At 44.8% G+C, this 22728-nt stretch overlaps 2 protein-coding genes across 4 annotated transcripts in view; both read left to right on the top strand.

Annotated features, from left to right (window-relative positions):
- Positions 1-21800, top strand: part of SNX6 (sorting nexin 6) — a 69085-nt gene extending 47285 nt beyond the window's left edge. For 2 of the 3 annotated variants that reach the window (XM_034937421.3, XM_055097466.2), the window contains exons 10-14: positions 1611-1650; positions 7358-7444; positions 15190-15349; positions 15432-15517; positions 20034-20806. In XM_034937421.3, the coding sequence (XP_034793312.1) occupies positions 1611-1650; positions 7358-7444; positions 15190-15349; positions 15432-15517; positions 20034-20087 (427 nt within the window). In that variant the 3' untranslated portion in view covers positions 20088-20806. Of the gene's footprint in view, positions 1-1610; positions 1651-7357; positions 7445-15189; positions 15350-15431; positions 15518-20033 lie in introns of all 3 variants that reach the window. The other variant, XM_034937422.3, reaches the window with a different exon arrangement.
- On the top strand, positions 11965-15273 carry LOC103786555 (small ribosomal subunit protein eS19-like). The gene has a single exon (XM_055097467.2). It carries the CDS (start codon positions 14066-14068, stop codon positions 14507-14509), a length of 444 nt encoding a protein of 147 aa, XP_054953442.1. The 5' UTR covers positions 11965-14065; the 3' UTR covers positions 14510-15273.
- Positions 21801-22728: the final 928 nt, after the last annotated feature.

Here is a 22728-nt window from a genome sequence, read left to right as displayed (position 1 = left end):
CATTCTCCTGCCTCAGCCTCCCAAGTAGCTGGGACTACAGGCGCGTGCCACCACGCCAGGCTAATTTTGTTTTGTATTTTTAGTAGAGACAGTGTTTCACCATGTTACCCAGGATGGTCTCGATCTCCTGACCTCATGATCCTCCCACCTCGGCCTCCCAAAGTGCTGGGATTACAGGCATGAGCCACCGCACCCGGCCAAACACCAGACTATTAAAGGGTAGTTTAATTACAGGATTGCACCATCGTGCCCCACTAATTTTTTGTATTTTTAGTAGAGATAGGGTTTCACTGTGTTGCCCAGACTAGTCTCAAACTCCTGGCCTCAAGTGAGCTGCTTGCCTCAGCCTATTTGCTAAAATGAATCTAGATAAATTTTGTTGGCTGGGCACAGTGACTCATGCCTGTAATCCCAGCACTTTGGGAGGCCAAGGTGGGCAGATCACTTGAGGCCAGGAGTTTGAGACCAGCCTGGCCAACATGGCGAAACCCCATTTCTACTAAAAATACAAAAATTAGCCAGGCTTGGTGAGCACCTGTAATGCCAGCTATTTAGGAGGCTGAGGCAGGAGAATCGTTTGAACCCAGGAGGTGGAGGTTGCAGTGAGATGGCGCTACTGCACTGCAGCTGGGGCAAGAAAGCGAGATTCAATCTCAACAACAACAAAAACACGTTTAATGTATGGCTTAGGCTGTCATCTTGAAATGGGGCCCAGCACTCTGGCTCACACCTGTAATCTCAGCAGTTTGGGAGGCCACGGCGGGCAGATCACTTGAGATCAGGAGTCCAAGACGAGCCTGGACTCAAGCCATCCTTTCACCTTAGCCTCCCGAATAGCTGGGACTACAGGTGTGCACCACCACACCTGGCTAATTTTTAACCCGGTGAAAACTTGTCTCTACTAAAAATACAAAAATTAGCCAGGCATGGGGGCAGCTGCCTGTAATCCCAGCTACTCAGGAGGCTGAGGCAGGAGACTCACTTGAACCCAGGAGGCAGAGGTTGCAGTGAGCTGAGGTTGCGACGCTGCACTCTGGCCTGTGCAACAGAGCCAGACTCTGACTCAAAAAAAAAAAAAAAAATCAGGGCCGGGCGTGGTGGCTCACACCTGTAATTCCAGCACTTTGGGAGGCCGAGGCAGGCGGATCACAAGGTCAAGAGATCAAGACCATCCTGGCCAACATGGTAAAACCCCGACTCTACTAAAAATACAAAAATTGGCTGGGCGTGGTGGCGGGCGCCTGTAGTCCCAGCTACTCGGGAGGCTGAGGCTGGAGAATCGCTTGAACTCGGGAGGCGGAGGTTACAGTGAGCTGAGATTGCGCCATTGCACTCCATTCTGTGCAACAAGCGTGAAACTCCATCTCAAAAAAAAAAAAATCAAATGAACAGATAGTCTATCTGTAAACAGATTTCAAGTAATCTGTTTTATTGGTAGAAGTACAGGGAGATTTTTGTCAAACTAAATGAAGTCTGCAGTTAATAAGGCTATTGAATATAATTGCAATGAGACAAGGTGTTATTAATATGGTTTGGGAGCATATTCTCATACATTTGAAATGGAAAATTACTTTGAATGTAGCATATGATGAAAATATTTTCCTTTCCAGGTTTTTTCTCAAAGTTTCAGAACTGTTCGATAAAACAAGAGTAAGTACTAAATTATAGAGATATACTGCATAATATTGTGCCCAGAGAGAGCTCATGTTAAAGGTTTTTACCACAATTCAGAAAATTTTTTTAAAAGAGTGATCACTATTGGCCAGTCTCGGTGGCTCGTGCCTGTAATCCCAACACTTTGGGAGGCCAAGTGGGGCGGATCACGAGGTCAAGAGATCAAGACCATCCTGGCCAACATAGTGAAACCCTGTCTCTACTAAAAATACAAAAATTAGTTGGGCGTGGTGACGCATGCCTATAGTCCCAGCTACTTGGGAGGCTGAGGCACAAGAATTGCTTGAACCCGGGAGGCCAACGTTGCGGTGAGCCAAGATTGCACCACTGCACTCCAGCCTGGCGAGAGAGCAAGACTCTGTCTCAAAGAAAAATAAAAAGAGTAATCACTGTTAACCATTTGGTGATTTAAATCTCTGCATGTGGTAATATTTAACTTGCTATGGTTCTGTTTAACTCTATTGAGGAAGATGAGTGTACTTCAGAAGGATGATGAAACAGATTTGGATTCCATTGGGAGTTTTTCAGGAAATTCCATTTTTTGTTATTGCCTTTAAGTATTTGTATAAAAGTTCATATTCTTCTGTGTGCAGTGACTTAACGCTTGTAATCCCAGCACTTTGGGAGGCTGAGGCAGGAGGATCTCTTGAGTCCAGGAATTTGAGATCAGCTTGGGAAAACATAGCAAGACGCTGCCTCTACAAAACGTTTAAAAATTAGCTAGGTGTGGTGGTGCAAACCTGTAGTCCTACTTGGGAGGCTGAGGCAGGAGGATGCTTGAGCTCAGGAGTTTGAGGCTGCAGTGAGCTGTGACCGTGCATCTGCACTCCATGCTGGGTGACAGAGTGAGACCCTGTCTCTAAAAAAAAAAAAAAAAAAAAAGGAATCCCTCCTGGAACAGATAAACAAATTAATTAAATACTATATACCAATAAGAATAAAGGAACCAGGCCAGGTGGGTCACACCCATAATGCCATACATTGAAGGGTGAGGTGGGAGGATCAATAGAGCCCAGGAGTTCGACCAGCTTGGGCAATGTAGCAAGACTCCCTCTCTACAAAAGTTACCAAAAATTAGCCAGGCGTGGTGGCGCACAACTGTAGTCCTAACTACTTGGGAGGCTGAGGCAGGAAGATTCTTGAGCCCAGGAGGTCAAGGTTATAATGAGTTATGATTGTGCCAGTGTACTCCAGCCTGGGTGACAGAGACCCTGTATCAAAGAAAGAAAGAAAATGAATAGAAAATTACCAGCAACCCAGATGCCCTGTCTCCTCCTCATCTCCTCAGCTGCCTTTCAAGGCACTGCCAGTGAGATTTGGGTTTTTTGTTTTGTTTTTTGTTTGTTTGTTTGTTTGTTTTTGAGACGGAGTCTTGCTCTTTCACCCAGGCCGGAGGCTGGAGTGCAGTGGCACGATCTCGGCTCATTGCATCCTTCGCCTCCCAGGTTCAAGCGATTCTCTTGCCTCCTGAGTAGCTGAGATTACAGGCATGTGCCACCACGCCAGGCTAATTTTTGTATTTTTAGTAGAGATGGGGTTTCACCATGTTGGCTAGGCTAGTCTCAAAGTCCTGATGTCAAGTGATCTGCCTGCCTCGGCCTCCCAAAGTGCTGGAATTACAGGCATGAGCCACTGTGCTCGGCCCAGCCCCTTTTTTATTTTTATATATAATATAAATGCATGTGCAATATGTATTATTTTTCTTTTTTTTTTTGGTAGAGACAGGGTCTTGCTATGTTGCCCAGGCTGGTCTGAAACTACTGGCCTCAGGCAGTCATTCTGCCTCAGCCTCGCAAAGTGCTGGAATTACAGGTGTGAGCCACTGTGCCCGGCTTATATTCTTTTATGTCTGTTTCTTGTATTCAACATTATATTCATAGGATTAAACCATGTTGTTGCACATAGATGTAGTTCCTTTATTCTTTTTGTTTTAGAGACGGGGTCTCACTCTGTCGGCCAGGCGGGAGTGCAGTTGCATGATCATAACTCATTGTAGCCTCAAACTCTTGAGCTCAAGCATCCTCTTGCCTCAGCCTCCCAAGTAGTTAGGACTACAGATGTGTGTTACCATGCCTGGCTAATTTTTGTAGAGAGGGAGTCTCACTACATTGCTCAGGCTGGTCTTGAACTCCTGGCCTCTTTTGATATTCCTGCCTCACCCTTCAAAGCATTGGGATTACAGACATGAGCCACCTGGCCTGGTTCCTTTATTCTTCTTGCGGTATAGTATTTTATTAATTTGTTTATCTGTTCTACTGTTGATAGGCATTTGGATAGTTTCTAGTTTGGGCTTCTTTATAACAATACTGCTAAGATTATTCTTGTATATCTTCTGAACACAAGTATACAATTCTGTTGGGTATATATAACTAGGAGGGGAATTGATGGATCATATGATAACCATGTGAAAAGCTTCAGCAGAAACTGCAAAACTTTCCCATAATGATTGTACCAATTTGCATGCCCACAAGAATGAGTTTGAGCATTTAGGTTGTTCTACAAGCTTGTTAAAACTTAGTATTTTACCTTTATAATTTTTGTCATTCTGGTAGGTGTATAGTTGTTTTAGTTTAACCTTTTTTTTTTTTTTTTTTGAGATGAAGTCTCGCTCTGTCGCCAGGCTGGAGTGCAGTGGCGCGATCTTGGCTCACTGAAACCTCTGCCTCCCAGGTTCAAGCAATTCGCCTGCCTCAGCCTCCCGAGTAGCTGGGACTACAGGTGCACGCCTCCATGCCCAGCTAATTTTTGTATTTTTAGTAGAGATGGGGTTTCACCATGTTGGCCAGGGCGGTCTTGATCTCTTGACCTCGTGATCCGCTCACCTTGGCCTCCCAAAGTGCTGGGATTACAGGCATGAGCCACCGCACCTGGCCCCTTAACTTTTTTTTTTTTTTTTTCTTTTTTGAGACAGATCTCACTCTGTCACCCAGGCTGGAATGCAGTGGCATCATCTTGATTCACTGCAACCTCTATCTCCCGGGTTCAAATGATTCTCCTGCTCAGCCTCCCCAGTAGCTGGGATTACAGGCACACATCACCATGCCCAACTAATTTTTGTACTTTAGTAGAGATGGGTTTCACCATGTTGGCCAGGCTGGCCTCGAACTCCTGACCTCAAGTATTCCACCCACCTCAGCCTCCCAAAATGCTAGGATTACAGGCATGAGCCTTATTAAGGTGCCAGCCTTACTTTAATTTTTTATTTTGGCGGTAATTTCAGACTTAGAGAAAAGTTGCAGAAAATAGTACAAGAATCCCTGTAATGCATCATCCAGGTTTCTGAATATTAACATTTTCCCTTTTGTATTTTTGTTTGTTTGTTTGTTTTGAGACAGAGTCTTGCTCTGTCACCCAAGCTGGAGTGCAGTGGCACGATCTTGGCTCACTGCAACCTTTGCCTCCTGGGCTCAAGTGAGTCTCATGCCTCAGCCTCCCAAGTACCTGGGATTACAGGCATTGCTGCCACTCCTAGCTAATTTTTATGTAGAGACGGGGGGGCGGGGGGTGGGGTTTCACCATGTTGGCCAGGCTGGTCTCGAACTCCTGACCTCAAATGATCCACCTGCCTTGTCCTCCCATAGTGCTGGGATTACAGATGTGAGCCACTGCACCTGGCCAATATTAACATTTTCTACATTGCTTAAAGTTCTTACATTCCAAAAAGTCCGTCTTCATTCTGTGTCCTTTATGCATACCTGTCTCTTTTTTTAGTATAAGAATTATTTTTAATATAGTCAATACTGTTACTAATGATTCTCCCTTAATGTCATCAAATATCCAGTATGTACATTTTCCCAATTGTCTCATAAATGGCTTTTTATTATAGTATAGCTTGTTTGAGTCAGGATACAAACAAGGTCCCATATATTGCATTTGGTTGATATAATAAATTTCTTTTCATCCTCTGTCCCGTCATACTGAAGAGCTACCTTTTTAGTCTGACCTGGCTACTTCCCCTTCCATCTCACCTCAAACATACCACTTCTGGTTATTACTCTGTGGTGTCTTCAGGCACATTTTACTAAAGCTTTGACTGCATTTTCTGGCTGTCCTCAGCAGGAGGATTAGATTGAATTACCTAGTCTACCATTGCAAGCCTTCATTCCTTTAAAATTGTGTGTACATATCAATTACAATTGAAATGAATAGAGGCTGGGCACAGCGGCTCACATCTGTAATCCCAGCACTTTGGGAGGCTGAGGTGGGTGGGTCACCTGAGGTCAGGAGTTCGAGACCAGCCTGGCTAACAAGACAAAACCCCGTCTCTACTAAAAAAAAATAAAAAAAATTAGCCAAGCTTGGTGACGTGCACCTGTAATCCCAGCTACTAGAGAGGCTGAGGCAGGAGAATCGCTTGAACCCAGGAGGCCGAGGTTGTAGGGAGCTGAGATCATGCCACTGTACTCCAGCCTGGCAACAGAGCAAGACTTCATCTGAAAAAGAAAGAAATACCTAGAAAGTTTTTTTTTGTTTTGTTTTTTGTTTTTTGAGACAGTCTCTCGCTCCGTCACCCAGGCTGGAGTGTAGTGGCTCAATCTTGGCTCACTGCAACCTCAGCCTTCTGAGTAGCTGGGATTACAGGCATGCACCACCATGCCTGGCTAATTTTTGTATTTTTAGTAGAGACGGGGTTTCACCATGTTGGTCAGGCTGGTCTCGAACTCCCGACCTCATGATCCGCCCTCCTCGGCCTCCCAAAGTGCCGGGAATACAGGCATGAGCCACCATACCCAGCCTGAGAAAATATTAATGAAGGTAAAAGATCATATTGAAACTCATTATAGAGTCTGACTGGGCATGGTGGTTCACACCTGTAATCCCAGCACTTTGGAAGGCTGAGGCAGGAGGATCATTTGAGGTCAGGAGTTTGAGACCAGCCTGGCCAACATGGTGAAACCCCACCTCTACTAAAAATACAAAAGTTAGCCAGGCGTGGCAGTGCATGCCTGTAATTCCAGCTACTCGGGAGGCTGCGGCAGGAGAATTGCTTGAACCTGGGAAGCAGAGGTTGCAGTGAGCCGAGATTGCGCCACTGCATTCCGGCCTGGGTGACAGAGTAAGACTCTGTCTCAAAAAAAAAAAAAAAAAAAATACGGTGTCCTTCCATAAACTCAAGAGTCTCATTTGATCTGATCTTTTTTCTGTTCATTTTATGTGAGAGTTGCAAAGAAAAGTAACAGGCTAGTAGAAGCAAAAAGGGAAGGAAAGCTCAATAAAATAGGAATGGATACTATAGTTAAAACTTCAATTTTTTAAACTATAATAATAGTTAAAATTAAGTAGGAAATTAAGAAGGAAACCAGGCCGGGCGCGGTGGCTCACGCCTGTAATCCCAGCACTTTGAGAGGCCGAGGAGGGCAGATCACAAGGTCAGGAGATTGAGACCATCCTGGCTAACATGGTGAAACCCCGTCTCTACTAAAAAATACAAAAAAAATAGCCGGGCGTGGTGGCGGGCGCCTGTAGTCCCAGCTACTCGGGAGGCTGAGGCAGGAGAATGGCGTGAACCCAGGAGGCGGAGCTTGCAGTGAGCCAAGATAGCGCCACTGCACTCCAGCCTGGGTGACAGAGCAAGACTCCGTCTCAAAAAAAAAACAAACAAACAACAACAACAAAAAGAAGGAAACCACTGAGAGGAGAATGTAGTTGTTGATTAAATATTCAATTTTTTCCTTCTTTTCAGAAAATAGAAGCACGAGTGTCTGCTGATGAAGACCTCAAACTTTCTGATCTTTTAAAATATTACTTAAGAGAATCTCAAGCTGCTAAGGTAATTTTAATCTTTTTTTAAATGAGCCATTTTACAAACAGCCATTTCTTGAGTTTGTTAGACTTCAGATTGTTAATGATGATTTATCTCCTTTATATGATTTTAAATTATATTTTCAAATATGAATTCTATTTCTCCTTTTAGAAATTGTATATATGTGTATAATTGTACATATTTCATGTGGGAAACCCCACATAAAAGTTTCCTCTTTATTATACTTCTGATATAATCTAGAACTTTAAAAAAATGAATTTGTGGTCAGGTGTGGTGGCTCATGCCTGTAATCCCAACACTTGGGGAGGCCGAGGCCAGAGGATCACCTGAGGTCAGGAGTTCAAGACCAGCCTGGCTAGCATGATGAAACCCTGTCTCTACTAAAAATACAAAAATTAGCTGGCATGGTGGCGGGTGCCTGTAATCCCAGCTACTTGGGAGGCTGAGGTGGGAGAATCACTTGAACCTGGGAGGCGGAGGTTGCAGTGAGCTGAGATCGCGTGCCATTGCACTCCAGCCTGGGCAACAAGAGCGAAACTCTGTCTCAAAAAAAAAAATTTGAGGCCAGGGGTGGTGGCTCATGCGTCTAATTAATCAGCACTTTGGGAGGCTGAGGTGGGTGGATCACCTGAGATCAGGAGTTCGAGACCACCCTGGCCAACATGGTGAAACCCCATCTCTACTAAAAATACAAAAATTAGCCGGGCATGGTGGTGGGCGCCTGTAGTCCCAGCTACTTGGGAGGCTGAGGCAGGAGAATTGCTTGAACGCAGGAGGTGGAGGTTGCAGTGAGCAGATATCACGCCATTGCACTGCAGCCTGGGCAACAAGAGTGAAACTCTGTCTCAAAAAATAATAATAATAAATAAAAACAAAGAAAAAGAAAAAAGCAGGAGCTGGCCGGGCGCAGTGGCTTACGCCTGTAATCCCAGCACTTTGGGAGGCCGAGGCGGGTAGATCACCTGAGGTTGGGAGTTCGAGACCAGCCTGATCAACATGGAGAAACCCCAACTCCGTCTTAAAAAAAAAAAAAAAAAAATGTGGTATATTTCTTCAGGTAAAATGTCTCGGAAAACAAAACCCTGGAATAACAGTTGTATTGCTAAAGGATTTCTTTCTTTTTTTTTTTTTTTTTTGAGATGGAGTCTCACTCTGTCACCCAACTGTAACCTCTTCCTTCTGGGTTCAAGCGGTTTTCCTGCCTCAGCCTCCTGAGTAGCTGGGATTACAGGCTTGTGCCACCACACCCAGCTAGTTTTCGTATTTTTAGTAGAGGCAGGATTTCCCTATGTTGGCCAGGCTGGTCTCGAACTCCTGACCTCAGGTGATCTGCATGCCTTGGCCTCCCAAAGTGCTGGAATTAACAGGCATGAGCCACATACTGCGAAAGGATTTCTTTTTTTCTCTTTTTTTTTTTTTTGAGGTGGACTCTAGCTCTGTTACCCAAGCTGGAGTGCAGTGGCATGATTGCAGCTCACTGCAACCTCCGCCTCCCGGCTTCAAGTGATTCTCCTGCCTCAGCCTCCCAAGTAGCTGGGATTACAGGTGCCCGCCACCGGGCCCGGCTAATTTTTGTATTTTTAGTAGAGATGGAGTTTCACCATATTGGCCAGGCTGGTCTCGAACTCCTGACCCCGTGATCTCCCCACCTCGGCCTCCCAAAGTGCTGGGATTACAGGCATGAGCTACCACACCCGGCCGCAAAAGGATTTCTATTTGGTCTATGCAAGTCCTCCATTGAGCATGAGAGTGCCATAAAACAAAAATATGCTTTTTTATAAGGCAACTCATGTTTCCTTTTAAAAGGCCATGTGCTCCTGGGCGCAGTGGCTCACGCCTGTAATCCCAGCACTTTGGGAGGCTGAGGAGGGTGGATCACAAGGTCAGCAGTTCGAGAGCAGCCTGGCCAACATAGTGAAACCCCGTCTCTACTAAAAATACAAAAATTAGCCAGGCATGGTAGCAGGCACCTGTAATCACAGCTACTCCAGAGGCTGAGGCAGGAGAATTGTTTGAACCCAGGAGAGGGAGGTAGGTAGTAGTGAGCCGAGACCACGCCATTGCATTCCAGCCTGGGCGACAAAGCGAGACTCCGTCTCGAAAAAAATAAATTAATTAATTTTTTAAAAAAAGCTGTGTGCAAGACTAAAACACTAACCAAAAACAATTTGTTTTTTTTTTTAAGGCAGAGTCTCGCCCTGTTGCCCAGGCTGGAGTGCAGTGGCATGATCTTGGGTTATGGCAACCTCTGCCTTCTGGGTTCAAGCCATTCTCCTGCCTCCGCGTCCTGAGTAACTAGGACTACAGGCACTCGCCACCATGCCTGGATAATTTTTGTATTTTTAGTAGATACGGGGTTTCACCATGTTGGCCAAGCTGGTCTCGAACTCCTTACCTTAAGTGATCCACCAGCCTCAGCCTCCCAATGTGCTGGGATTACAGGCGTGAACCATCTCGCCTGGCCTCAAAAAGTTTTTTTGGCTGGGTACTGTGACTTATGCCTGTGATCCCAACACTTAGGGAGGCCAGTGTGGGAAAATCACATGAGGCCAGGAGTTCAAGACCAGCCTAGGCAACAAAATGACATTCTATGTCTACAAAATATTTTAAAAATTAGCTAGGCCATGGTGGTGTGTTCCCGTAGTCCCAGGGGAGGCTGACACAGGAGGATTGCTTGAGCCCAGGAGTTCAAAGCTGCAGTGAGCTGTGATTGCCACTGTATACTGTTGCCTGGACAACAGAGTAAGACCTTGTCTTTAAAAAAAGTTAACACGAGGCCGGGTGCGGTGGCTCACACCTGTAATCCGAGCGCTTTGGGAGGCTGAGGCGCGTGGATCACGAGGTCAGGAGATCAAGACCATCCTGGCTAACACGGTGAAACCCCGTCTCTACTAAAAAATAAAAAAAATTAGCCGGGCATGCTGGTGGGTGCCTGTAGTCCCAGCTAGTCCGGAGGCTGAGGCAGGAGAATGGCATGAACCCAGGAGGCGGAGCTTGCAGTGAGCCGAGATCGCGCCATGGCACTCCGGCCTGGGGGACAGAGTGAGACTCCATCTCAAAAAAAAAAAAAAAAAAAAAAAAACACAAATAACTGAAAAGCACTGAAAACTTAGTGGATCAGATAACGCAAATTCAATGTTAATTTGTGAATTGAGATATTGTACACAAAATTCCCACCTGATCACTGATGCTGATAATTTTTATTAAATTATCTATAACCCTTTAATTTTGAATTCTTAGGTACTTATAAATACACTGTTCATATCAAATTATATCTTATAAACTATTTACATTGGATGGGCAGTGCTAAAATACTCACTTTTGAAGACTCTAAATTATCAAATGTGGTTGTTTTTTGTTTTAATTTTTTGCAGAGACAAGTGTCTCACTATGTTGCAAACTCCTGGGCTCAAGTTATCCACCCTCCTCGGCCTCCCAAGGTGTTGGGATTATAGTTGTGAGCCACTGTTCCCAGCCAAATGTGGTCGTTAGTAGATAACAATTTCTTAGTAACTTTAAGAAATAATTAAAATTTAGTTGTCAGAATTAAAACTACAACAAGGTATCACTGTACACCTTAATTAGAATGGCTAAAATGAGAAAAATTCTGGCAAAGATACATACCAACTTAAACCATCATATACTGTTAATAGGAATGTGGTGCACTTCCTTGGAAAACTTCATAGTTTCTTAAAAGGCGAAATATACTATCGAGTGATCCAGTCAATTCACTTCTAGGTATTTACCCAAGAGAAATGAAAGCAGGGCTGGGCGTGGTGGCTCACCCCTGTTATCCCAACACTTTGGGAGGCCAAGCCAGAAGGATTGCTGGAGGCCAGGAATTCAAGACCAGCCTGGCAACATAGCCCAATCCTATCTCTATTGAAAAGAAGGAAAGAAAGAAATGAAAGCATATGTCCATACAGGTGTTCACAGCAGCTTTATTTGTAACAGCTGAAAATTGACAACGCAAATATTCAATGGATGATGAGATAAACACATTGTTATATAGCCATACAATGGAATAGTACTCAGTAATAAAAAGAAATGTGCTATGGATGCATGATATGTGCCCACCATTATAATATTATACACAGTATTTTTGTTGTCCTAAAAATCCTCTGTGCTCTCTCCGTTCATCCTCCTTTCTCCCAATCCCTGGCAGCCACTGATCTTTTTACTGTCTCCATAGTTTTACTTTTTCTAGAATGTTATATAGTTGGAATCATGTAGTATATAGTGTTTACAGGTGGGCTTCTTGCATTTAGTTACATGCGCTTAAGTTTCTTCTGTGTCTTTCCGTTTTTTGTTGTTGTTTTTTTTTGAGACGGAGTCTCACTCTGTCACCCAGGCTGGAGTGCCGTGGCATGATCTCGGCTCACTGTAATCTCCATTTCCCATGTTCACGCTATTCTCCTGCCTCAGCCTCCCAAGTAGCTGGCACTGCAGGCGCCCACCACCACGCCCGGCTAATTTTTTGTATTTTTAGTAGAGACGGGGTTTCACCGTTTTAGCCAGGATGGTCTTGATCTCCTGACCTCGTGATCCACCTGCCTCAGCCTCCCAAAGTGCTGGGATTACAGACGTGAGCCACTGCACCTGGCCTCTTCTATGTCTTTTCATGGCTTGATAGCTCATTTCTTCTTAGTGCTGAATAATATTCCATTGTCTGGATGTAACACAATTTATATTCTCAGAATATATGAAGAACTCTTAATAAAAAGAGAAGGCTGGGGCCAGGTGCGGTGGCTGACATCTGTAATACCAGTACTTTGGGAAGCCAAGGGGTCTGGATCATGAGGTCAGGAGATCGAGACCATTCTGGCTAACACAGTGAAACCCCATCTTTACTAAAATACAAAAAAATTAGCCGGGCGTGGTGGTGGGCGCCTTTAGTCCCAGCTACTCGGGAGGCTGAGGCAGGAGAATGGCATGAACCCGGGAGGCAGAACTTGCAGTGAGCCAAGATTGCACCACTGCACTCCAGCCTGGGCGACACAGTGAGACTCCATCTCAAAAAAAAAAAAAAAAAAAAGAAGGCCAGGTGCGGTGGCTCACGCCCGTAATCCCAGCATTTTGGGAGGCTGAGGCAGGTGGATCATGAGGTTGAGAGTTCAAGACCAGCCTGGCCAACATGGTGAAACCCTGTCTCTACTAACAATACAAAAAAATTAGCCAGGTATGGTGGCAGGCGCCTGTAATCCCAGCTACTCGGGAGGCTGAGGTGGAGAATTGCTTGAATCTGGGAAGCAGAGGTTGCCCTGAGCCGAGATCGCACCACTGCACTCCAGCCTGGATGACAGAGCACGACTCAGTCTCAGGAAAAAAAAAAATGTGAGATATCACTTTATACCCACAAGGTGGCCTTCATTAAAAAAAAAAAAAAAACAGGTAAGACCAGGCACAGTGGCTCACAGCTGTAATCCCAGCACTTTGGGAGGCAGAGGTGGGCAGATTACTTGAGGTCGGGAGTTCAAGACCAGCATGACCATGGAGAAACCCCATCTCTACTAAAAATACAAAATTAGCCAGGCGTGGTGGCACATGCCTGTAATCTCAAGGTACTCTGGAGGCTGAGGCAGGAGAATTGCTTGAACCCAGGAGGCAGAGGTTGCGGTGAGCTGAGATCGCGCCATTGCACTCCAGCCTGGGCAACAACAGCGAAACTCCATCTCCAAAAACAAAACAAAACAAAAACCCCCAAAAAACAAAATAAGTGTTGGCAAGGATGTGAGTGACAAAATTTGAACTCTCATATGGTGTTGGTAGGAATGTAAAATGTTCAGCCACTATGGAAAACCATATGGCAGTTACTCAAAGGTTTGATGTAGAGTTACCATATGACTCAGCGATTTCATTCCTTAATAGTGAGAAATGAAACCATGTCCACATAAACACTTGTATGCAAATGTTCACAGCAGCATTATTAATTATATCCAAAAAGTGGTAATAAACCAAATGCCTATCAACTGATGAATTAATGTGATATAACCATACAGTGAAATACTATTCAGCAGTAGAAAGGAGTGAAATATTGATTTGTGCTACAACATAGATGAACTTGAAACAAGCTAAGTGGCAGAAGCTAGGCACAAAAATCACACGATTCCATTTTTATGAAATGTCCAGAATAGGTGAATCCCCATCTCTACTAAAAGTACAAAAATTAGCCAGGCTTGGTGGCACACGCCTGTAGTCCCAGCTACTCAGGAGGCTGAGGCAGGAGAATCACTTGAACCCGGGAGGTGGAGGTTGTAGTGAGCCGAGTTCATACCACCACACTCCAGCCTAAGCAACAGAGTGAGACTCCATCTCAAAACAAAAAACAAAAAAAAAAAACATGTCCAGAATAGGCAAATCTGTAGTAGGCAGCAAATTAGCAGTCGTCTAGGGATATGGGCACACATGGGGAAATGGCAAGTGGCTGTTAATGGGCATGGGGTTTCTTTTTGGGTGATGAAAGTATTCTAAAATCGATTATGGTGATCCTCAGTTCTGTGAGCTTGCTAAAAACCATTGAATTACATATTTTAAATTGTGAGTTATGTGGTACATGGATTATCAAGCTGTTACTTAAAAAACGGACTGAGCCCTTTCCCCTGGCTGGCAGTGCGCAGGCCGGGCCGCATGATGCCTGGAGTTACTGTAAAAGATGTGAACCAGCAGGAGTTCATCAGAGCTCTGGCAGCCTTCCTCAGAAAGTCTGGGAAGCTGAAAGTCCCCGAATGGGTGGACACCGTCAAGCTGCTGGCCAAGCACAAAGAGCTTGCTCCCTACGATGAGAACTGGTTCTACACGCGAGCTGCTTCCACAGCGTGGCACCTGTACCTCTGGGGTGGCGCTGGGGTTGGCTCCATGACCAAGATCTATGGGGGATGTCAGAGAAGTGGCGGCATGCCTGGCCACTTTAGCCGAGGCTCCAAGAATGTGGCCCACCGGGTCCTCCAAGCCCTGGAGGGGCTAAAAACGGTGGAAAAGGACCAAGATGGGGGCCGCAAACTGACACCTCAGGGACAGAGAGATCTGGACAGAATCGCTGGACAGGTGGCAGTTGCCAACAAGAAGCATTAGAACAAACCATGCTGGGTTAATAAATTGCCTCATTCGTTAAAAAAAAAAAAAAAAAAACCAGGCTGAGTGCAGTGGCTCACGCCTGTAATCCACTTTAGCAGGCTGAAATAGGGGGATCACTTTGAGGCCAGGAGTTTGAGACCTGCCTGGGCAACATAGTGAGGCCCCGTCTCTACAAAAATCTCTAAATATTAGAATAACTTTGGGAGGCCGAGGCGGGTGGATCACGAGGTCAAGAGATCGAGACCATCCTGGCTAACGTGGTGAAACCCCATCTCTACTAAAACTACAAAAATTAGCCAGGCGTGGTGGCGTGCACCTGTAGTCTCAGCTACTCAGGAGACTGAGGCAGGAGAATTGCTTGAATCCGCGAGGCGGAGGTTGCAGTGAGCTGAGATCGCGCCACTGCACTCCAGCCTGGTGACAGAGCGAGACTCCGTCTTAAAAAAAAAAAATTCAGAGGTTGCGGTGAGCCAAGATCACGCCATTGCATTCCAGCCTGGGCCACAAGAGCAAAACTCCACCTCAAAAAAAAAAAAAAAAAAAAAATTGGAGTAACTGACATGTAGTATTCACTATGTGTTAGCTCTGATGGTTGTGGTGGTGGTGACAGTGGTGGCTGGGTGTGACTACTGGAAACATGCAATATATATACTATTGTGAAGCATTCTGTTTTATAGGATCTCCTGTATCGAAGGTCTAGGTCACTAGTGGATTATGAAAATGCTAATAAAGCACTGGATAAAGCAAGAGCAAAAAATAAAGATGTTCTACAGGCCGAAACTTCCCAACAATTATGTTGTCAGAAATTTGAAAAGATATCTGAGTCTGCAAAACAAGGTACTGTTATGTTAACCTTTAATCACAAGATACGCTTTATGACTATTATGTAAATTAAATAATCCTAATTTCTTTTTCACAGAACTTATAGATTTTAAGACAAGAAGAGTTGCTGCATTCAGAAAAAATTTAGTGGAACTGGCAGAGTTAGAACTGAAGCATGCAAAGGTAGTGTTGTAATAAAGATTTAATTTAAGTTACATGTAATTTAGAAATGAATCAGTTATGACATTGATAATTCTTTAATGTCAGTTCTCAGGGATACTGTGACAACTATTCCTGAACTGGAATTACATTTTCCAAGATTATTTCACTGCTTCAAAATAGTTGGTCTGGGTTTTTTGTTTTATTTTGTTTTTTTGAGACAGAGTCTGGCGCTATTGCCCAGGCTGGAGTGCAGTGGCAATGATCTCAGTTCACTGCAACCTCTGCTTCCCGGGTTCAAGCGATTCTCACGCCTCAGCCTCCTGAGTAGCTGGGATTACAGGTATGTGCCACCACACCTGGGTAATTTTTGTATTTTTAGTAGAGACAGGGTTTCACCATGTTGGCCAGGCTTATCTCGAAATCCCGTCCTCAAATGATCCTCCTGCCTCAGCCTCCCAAAGTGCTTAGATTACAGACACGAACCACCATACCCGGCTAGTCTGGGGCTTTTTTGTTTTGTTTTGTTTTGAGACCTCCGCAACCTCTGCTTCCCAGGTTCAAGCAACTCTTCTGCCTCAGCCTCCCGAGTAGCTAGAACTACAGGTGCATGCCACCACACCCAGCTAATTTTTGTATTTTTAGTAGAGACAGGGTTTTCACCATGTTAGCCAGACTGGTCTCGAACTCCTGACATGAGGTGATACACCTGCCTCGGCCTCCCGTAGTGCTGAGATTACAGGCATCAGCCACCATGCCCGGCCAGGTTTTTTGAAAATGTATTTATTTAATTATGTTTTAGAGCTGGAGTCTTGCTATGTTGTCCAGGATAGCATCAAACTCCTGGGCTCAGTTAATCCTCCTGCCTCAGCCTCCCGAGTAGCTGGGATTACAGGTGTATGCCACCATGCCTAGCCCTCTGGTCTTTTTTCACGTTAGTTGTTTACTTTGAATTAAGCCTCTTCTTGTAGTTAATAGAAAGTTTGGCCTAAACCTTAGAGTGATTTTAAGAATAGAGCATCTTAGAATTGAGAGGGATTTTAAAGATTATTTAATTAAAGTAAAAATAATATCTATAACGTCTCCAATAGTCAGCTCTGAAAGAATCTAATACCTAATATGGAAACCAGTATCATTTTTTGACTAGTTGTTTTTTAAAAAGTCTTTCTTAATAAAAACATTTAAAAATTAGGCTGGGTGCGGTGGCTCACGCCTGTAATCCCAACACTTTGGGAGGCCAAGACGGGTGGATTATCTGAGGTCAGGTGTTCAAGACCAGCCTGGCCAACATGGTGAAACCTCATCTCTACTAAAAATATAAAAATTAGCTGGGCGTAGTGGTGGGCGCCTGTAATCCCAGCTACTTGGGAGGCTGAGGCAGGACAGTTGCTTAAACCCAGGAGGCGGAGGCTGCGTGAGCCAAGATTGCGCCACTGCAGTGCAGCCTGGATGCCAAAAAGAAAAATTTATTTAACATTTGCTGTTTTTGTTTTTTGATTTCTTGGTCTAATAACCCTGTCAAAATGTTTTGATAAGTTTGACATTATTACTCTTACTGAGCCTGAGCTGGTTTCTAATGTTCATTGTTTTTCTTTTTTTTTAAAGAGAGGCTGGGCACAGTGGCTCATGCCTTTAATCCCAGCCCTTGAGGTCAGGAGTTCGAGACCGCAAGCCAACATGGTGAAACCCTGTCCTCTACTAAAAATACAAAAATTAGCCAGGCGTGGTGGCTCACGCCTGTAATCCCAGCACTTTGGGAGGCTGAGGCGGGTGGATCACGAGGTCAGGAGATCGAGACCATCCTGGCTAACACAGTGGAACCCCATCTCTACTAAAAATACAAAAAATTAACCAGGCATGGTGGCGGGCGCCTGTGGTCCCAGCTACTCAGGAGGCTGAGGCAGGAGAATGGCATGAACCCGGGAGGCGGAGCTTGCAGTGAGCCAAGATTGCGTCACTGCACTCCAGCCTGGGAGATAGAGTGAGACTCCGTCTCAAAATAAAAAAGAAAAAAAAAAAATCAGCCAGGCATAGTGGTGCACGCCTGTAATCCCAGCTTCTCCGGAGGCTGAGGCGAGACGATCGCTCGAACCCGGGAGGCGGAGGTTGCCATGAGCCAAGATTGCGCCACTGCACTCCAGCTTGGGCGACAGAGTGAGATTCTGTCTAAAAATAAAAACAAAGAGGTCATGAACTACCAAAAGTTTTGCTGTAGATCAGGGGTTGGTAAACTACAGCCCACCTGCTTTTGTAGTCTGTGAGGAGGGAATGGTGTTCCCATTTTTAAATGGTTGGGTTTTTTTTTTTTCTTTAAGGTAGAATATGTCAGCTGGGCGTGGTGGCTCACGCCTGTAATCCCAGCACTTTGGGAGGCCAAGGCGGGCAGATCACGAGGTCAGGAGATCGAGACCATCCTGGCTACCACGGTGAAACCCCGTCTCTACTAAAAATACAAAAAATTAGCCAGGCGTGGTGGCGGGCGCCTGTAGTCCTAGCTACTTGGGAAGCTGAGGCAGGAGAATGGCGTGAACCCGGGAGGCAGAGCTTGCAGTGAGCCGAGATCGCGCCACTGCACTCCAGCCTGGGTGACAGAGCAAGACTCCTTCTCAAAAAAAAAAAAAAAAAAAAAAAATGTCATGACATGTATTAAATGTATTAATTATGAAATTCAGATTTAAGTATCCATAAGTAAAATTTTATTGGAACGCAGCCAAGTTCATTCATTTATGCTTGTGGCTGCTTTTACGTAGTAGCATAATGGAGTTGTTGAAACAGCCTAAAATACTTATTATTTAGCCTTTTACACAAAAAGTTTGCTGAGTCCTTCTATAGATTGATGTCAGTGTCCAGTTTCCAGATTCTATACTTTTTTTTTTTTTTTTTTTTGATACTTAGTTTCACTCTTTTTGCCCCAGGCTGGAGTGCAGTGGCGTGATCTCAGCTCGCTGCAACCTCTGCCTCCCGGGTTCAAGCAATTCTCCTGCCTCAGCCTCTCGAATAGCTGGGACACAGGTGCACACCACCACGCCCAGCTAATTTTTGTATTTTTGGTAGAGATAGGGTTTCACCATGTTGGCCAGGCGGGTCTCAAACTGCTGACCTCAGGTGATCCGCCTACCTCGGCTTCCCAAAGTGCTGGGATTGCAGGCGTGAACCACCGTGCCTGGCCAGATTCTATACTTTTTCAAGTTCTTTCTGACCTGAGTTCTCTGTATTTAGATTTCTGATAACTGTTCTATTAACAGTAGTACTCAACCAGAGGTGATTCTGCCCCCCAGGGACATTTTGCAATATCTGGAGACATTTGTGGTTATCACAACTGGGTGTTCTATGGTTACTACCAGTACATGGTGGGCCAGGGATGCTGTTAAATATCCTACAGTGAAGGCTGGGTGCCATGGCTCACCCCTGTAATCCCAGCACTTTGGGAGGCCAAGGCGGGCAGATCACCTGAGGTCAGGGGTTCAAGACCAGCCTGGCCAACATAGTGTAACCCCGTCTCTACTAAAAATACAGAAAATTAGCCAGCGTGGTGGCACGCACCTGTAATCTCAGCTACTCAGCAGGCTGAGCCAGAAGGATCGCTTGAACCCGGGAGGCAGAGGTTGCACTGAGCCAAGATCATGCCACTGCACTTTAGTCTGGGTGACAAAGCAAGACTCTGTCTCAAAGGCCAGCGCAGTGGCTCACGCCTGTAATCACAGCACTTTGGGAGGCTGAGGTAGGCGGATCACCTGAGATCAGGAGTTCAAAACCAGCCTGGCCAACATGGCAAAACCCCCGTCTCTACTAAAAGTACAAAAATTAGCTGAGCATGGTGGCAGACACCTATAATCCCAGCTACTGGGGAGGCTGACGCAGGAGAATTACTTGAACCCAGGAGGCGGAGGTTACAGTGACCTGAGATGGTGCCATTGCACTCCAGTCTGGGCAACAGAGTGATACTCCATCTCAGAAAAAAAAAAAGAAAAAAAGAAATTTACTGAAGAATCTGGTATGTAGAAAGTATTATTGTATGTGAAACAAATCATGTAATTTTATGTATTTAACCCTTTATGTGTATATAATGAATGGCTGTTTTAAAATTTCTAATATATCGATAAAGTCATATGACTTCTAACACTATATTTTTTTTTCTTTTTTTTTTTTTTTTTTTTGAGACACAGTCTCACTCTTTAGCCCAGGGTGGAGTGCAGTGGCGCGATCTCTGCTCACTGCAAGCTCCGCTTCCCGGGTTCACGCCATTCTCCTGCCTCAGCATACCGAGTAGCTGGGACTACAGGTGCCAACCACCACGCCCGGCTAATTTTTTGTATTTTTTAGTAGAGATGGGGTTTCACTGTGTTAGCCAGGATGGTCTCGATCTCCTGACCTCGTGATCCACCCGCCTCGGCCTCCCAAAGTGCTGGGATTACAGGCATGAGCCACCGCGCCCGGCTTCTAACACTATATTTTATGTCGTTTCTAACTGTATTTTCAGTAGGAGTCTTCTGAATTGTTTGAAATAAAATTTGTAATTTATTTTTTCTTCCTTTTTTAGGGTAATCTACAGTTGCTGCAGAACTGCCTGGCAGTGTTAAATGGAGACACATAAGCCACACTCCGCCTTCCTGTTAAAAAGGGCTGCCTTCCTTCAAATTTTATTTTTGTTTTCTTAATGATGTTAAGCATTTATGCTCACTGGAAACAAACAAAAAGCAGCTGAAAAAGTGCATCAACTCCTCTTTTTCTGAGAAACATGGAGCAGCGCACACCCAGGCGATGCCAGTCTGTGTGCCGTGATGCCGCACTGTGTTCCCCACGACAGTGGTCCATCATCGTGCACTCGTCATACTCAGAAGTCCAAAGTTCATTCTTCTTTAAAGTAGCCTCTATAACTCTGTTTATTTTATAAATAGTATTCCTTATGGCTGCCAATCTTATTTACCTTTAAATAATTTCTGAAATTTAACCTTTTCAGAATGCATTGTTGAAACAAGATAAAGATTGCCTTTTTTGAATTTTTTAAATTTTGTTTTTAAAAGCATATACCACCTTAGTTCATTCATGTATCCTGGTAAAGCATCTTAATCAGACTTATTTTTAATTACTGAATATTTCTTAGACGTTTTGGGACAGATTTTATGTAATCTTTATAAGTATGATTTCTGAAGAAAAGCAAATGCATTAGTATGTTTGCCTTAAACTTGTAGACTAAACCAATTATTGTAAAATAAACAGCGATAACAGTGATAGTTTTTAACTCTATGGTCATTGTATCACTCTGGAAAATGTGGAGTAGCTGTAATAAATCTACTCCTGTATTATGCTTTACAGTGCAGGTCTTAGTTTTTCTTTTTTCTCATTTCTTTTGAAATGGCATCTCGAACAAAGTCCACCAATCCCTTTACAAAAGAATGAACTGCTCCTCTGTGTGTACTTCATAGAAGGTGGAATCGGACAGAGGCAGGTTAGTGACAGTTATTCCTGAAATACAGGAGCAGAGTACAGTCTGTTGTGGTTTCCCGGATTCCGCGCCTAGCTCAGCCAATTAAGCATGAGACATAGGCCATTGAGCCACTTAGTAGTTATGCGAGTGGATAGATTGGTATGTAGAGGGAAAGAGGTCTGCTGTAAAGAACAACACTTGTCTGTCTGTGGGGAAAGGAAAGCAGAATACTTGAGATGAAAGTTGGCATACAAATAGGATACTATCGCCAGTAGTTATATTACAAACATTATCGGCCTTTCTAGTGTGAATGAACATTAGAAACATTATTGTCATTCCTAGTTTAAAGTTAAGGTTGCGTGGTTGGATTTTTCCACTATCTTTTTCTAATTTTTCTACCATTTGGAGACCGTAGGCATTTGGGCCTGTCACCCCTTGGATGGGTTCCTAGTTTGTTTACATTTTCCTGAACCCTCCTGAGCGCCCGTTCTTGGTCTAATCCCCAGTCGTGATGATTCCACACTTCCTCAGCCGCATGTTGTCTTGCCTCATTCATGAGCTGGTCAGTGTTTCGTCTCTTTAACTGACATGTTCCCCAGTGCTGTTTGAACTGTTGAGTTTCCGTTGCTGGCTGAGTGCGTTTTGTCCTTCACGTAACCTTCACTGGTAAAAATAAGCCCATGTGATGTCCACCAGTGGATGAATGCTGGACCGAGAGCCCTAGCTTCTGGATCCAGGTCTAGGCCCTTCATCTGCTGCTCTGTGGCCCAGGGCAGGTTTGCTTGACCTCTGCCTCAGTTCTCTACTCTAAAGGACATACTGACCTACCTCACAGGGGTGTTGTGAGGATTAATAAATGTTGGTACTCTGCTTTGGAAATGTGAAAATGCTGTGTAAATGTTAAGAAATACTAAGTATAGGGCCAAAAGCTATACAGTGTTTCACTTAACCGTTTGCCATTCTGTATTTACCAAGGTGGTCTTTTCTGGGGAAGGAAGTAGAGTGGAAGGTGCATCCCTTGGCCCCTGGTTTACATTGTTAGAGTGCTTATTGTGGGAATGCACTCTAAAAAGTGGGCGTAGAATGAAAGCAGCCGTCCAGTGGTCCTCCCTTTTCTGTAGTTTCACTTTTCTTGCTTCAAGTTACAGCAGTCACCTGAAATCTGAAAATACTAAATGAAAAACTCCAGAAACAATTTATGTTTTAAATGTCGTGCTGTTCTGAGTAGCGTGATGAAATCTGTTGCCGTCCTACCTGGAACATTGAGTCATGCCTCTGTCCAGTGTGTCCATGCTGTATACACTGTCCACCCATCAACCAACCACTAAGTAGCTGTCTTGGTTGTCAACATAACAGATCACAAGAAGATTGAGGTTGGGTGTGGTGGCTTACCCCTGTAATCCCAGCACTGTGGGGGTCCAAAGTGGGAAGATTGCTTGAGCCCAGGAGTTCAAGACCAGCCTGGGCAACTAAGCAAGATCCTATCTCAAAAAAAATTTAAAACAACTTTTTGGCTGGGCGTGGTGGCTCACGCCTGTGATCCCAGCACCTTGGGAGGCCAAGGCGGGCGGATCACGAGGTCAGGAGATCAAGACCGTCCTGGCTAACACGGTGAAACCCCATCTGTACTAAAAATACAAAAAATTAGCCGGGCGCGGTGGCGGGCACCTGTAGTCCCAGCTACTCGGGAGGCTGAGGCAGGAGGATGGCGTGAACCCGGGAGGTGGAGCTTGCAGTGAGCTGAGATTGCGCCACTGCACTCCAACCTGGACGACAGAGCGAGACTCCGGCTCAAAAAAAAAAAAAA

This window comes from Pan paniscus, chromosome 15 (genome assembly GCF_029289425.2).
Source record: "Pan paniscus chromosome 15, NHGRI_mPanPan1-v2.0_pri, whole genome shotgun sequence".
Lineage (NCBI taxonomy): Eukaryota > Metazoa > Chordata > Mammalia > Primates > Hominidae > Pan > Pan paniscus.
This window is presented reverse-complemented; position numbering and strand designations above follow the sequence as displayed.

What these genes read in the sequence shown, in the direction of transcription:
- LOC103786555 (XM_055097467.2), top strand. Translation starts at nt 14,066, where the DNA reads ATGATGCCTGGAGTTACTGTAAAAGATGTGAACCAGCAGGAGTTCATC.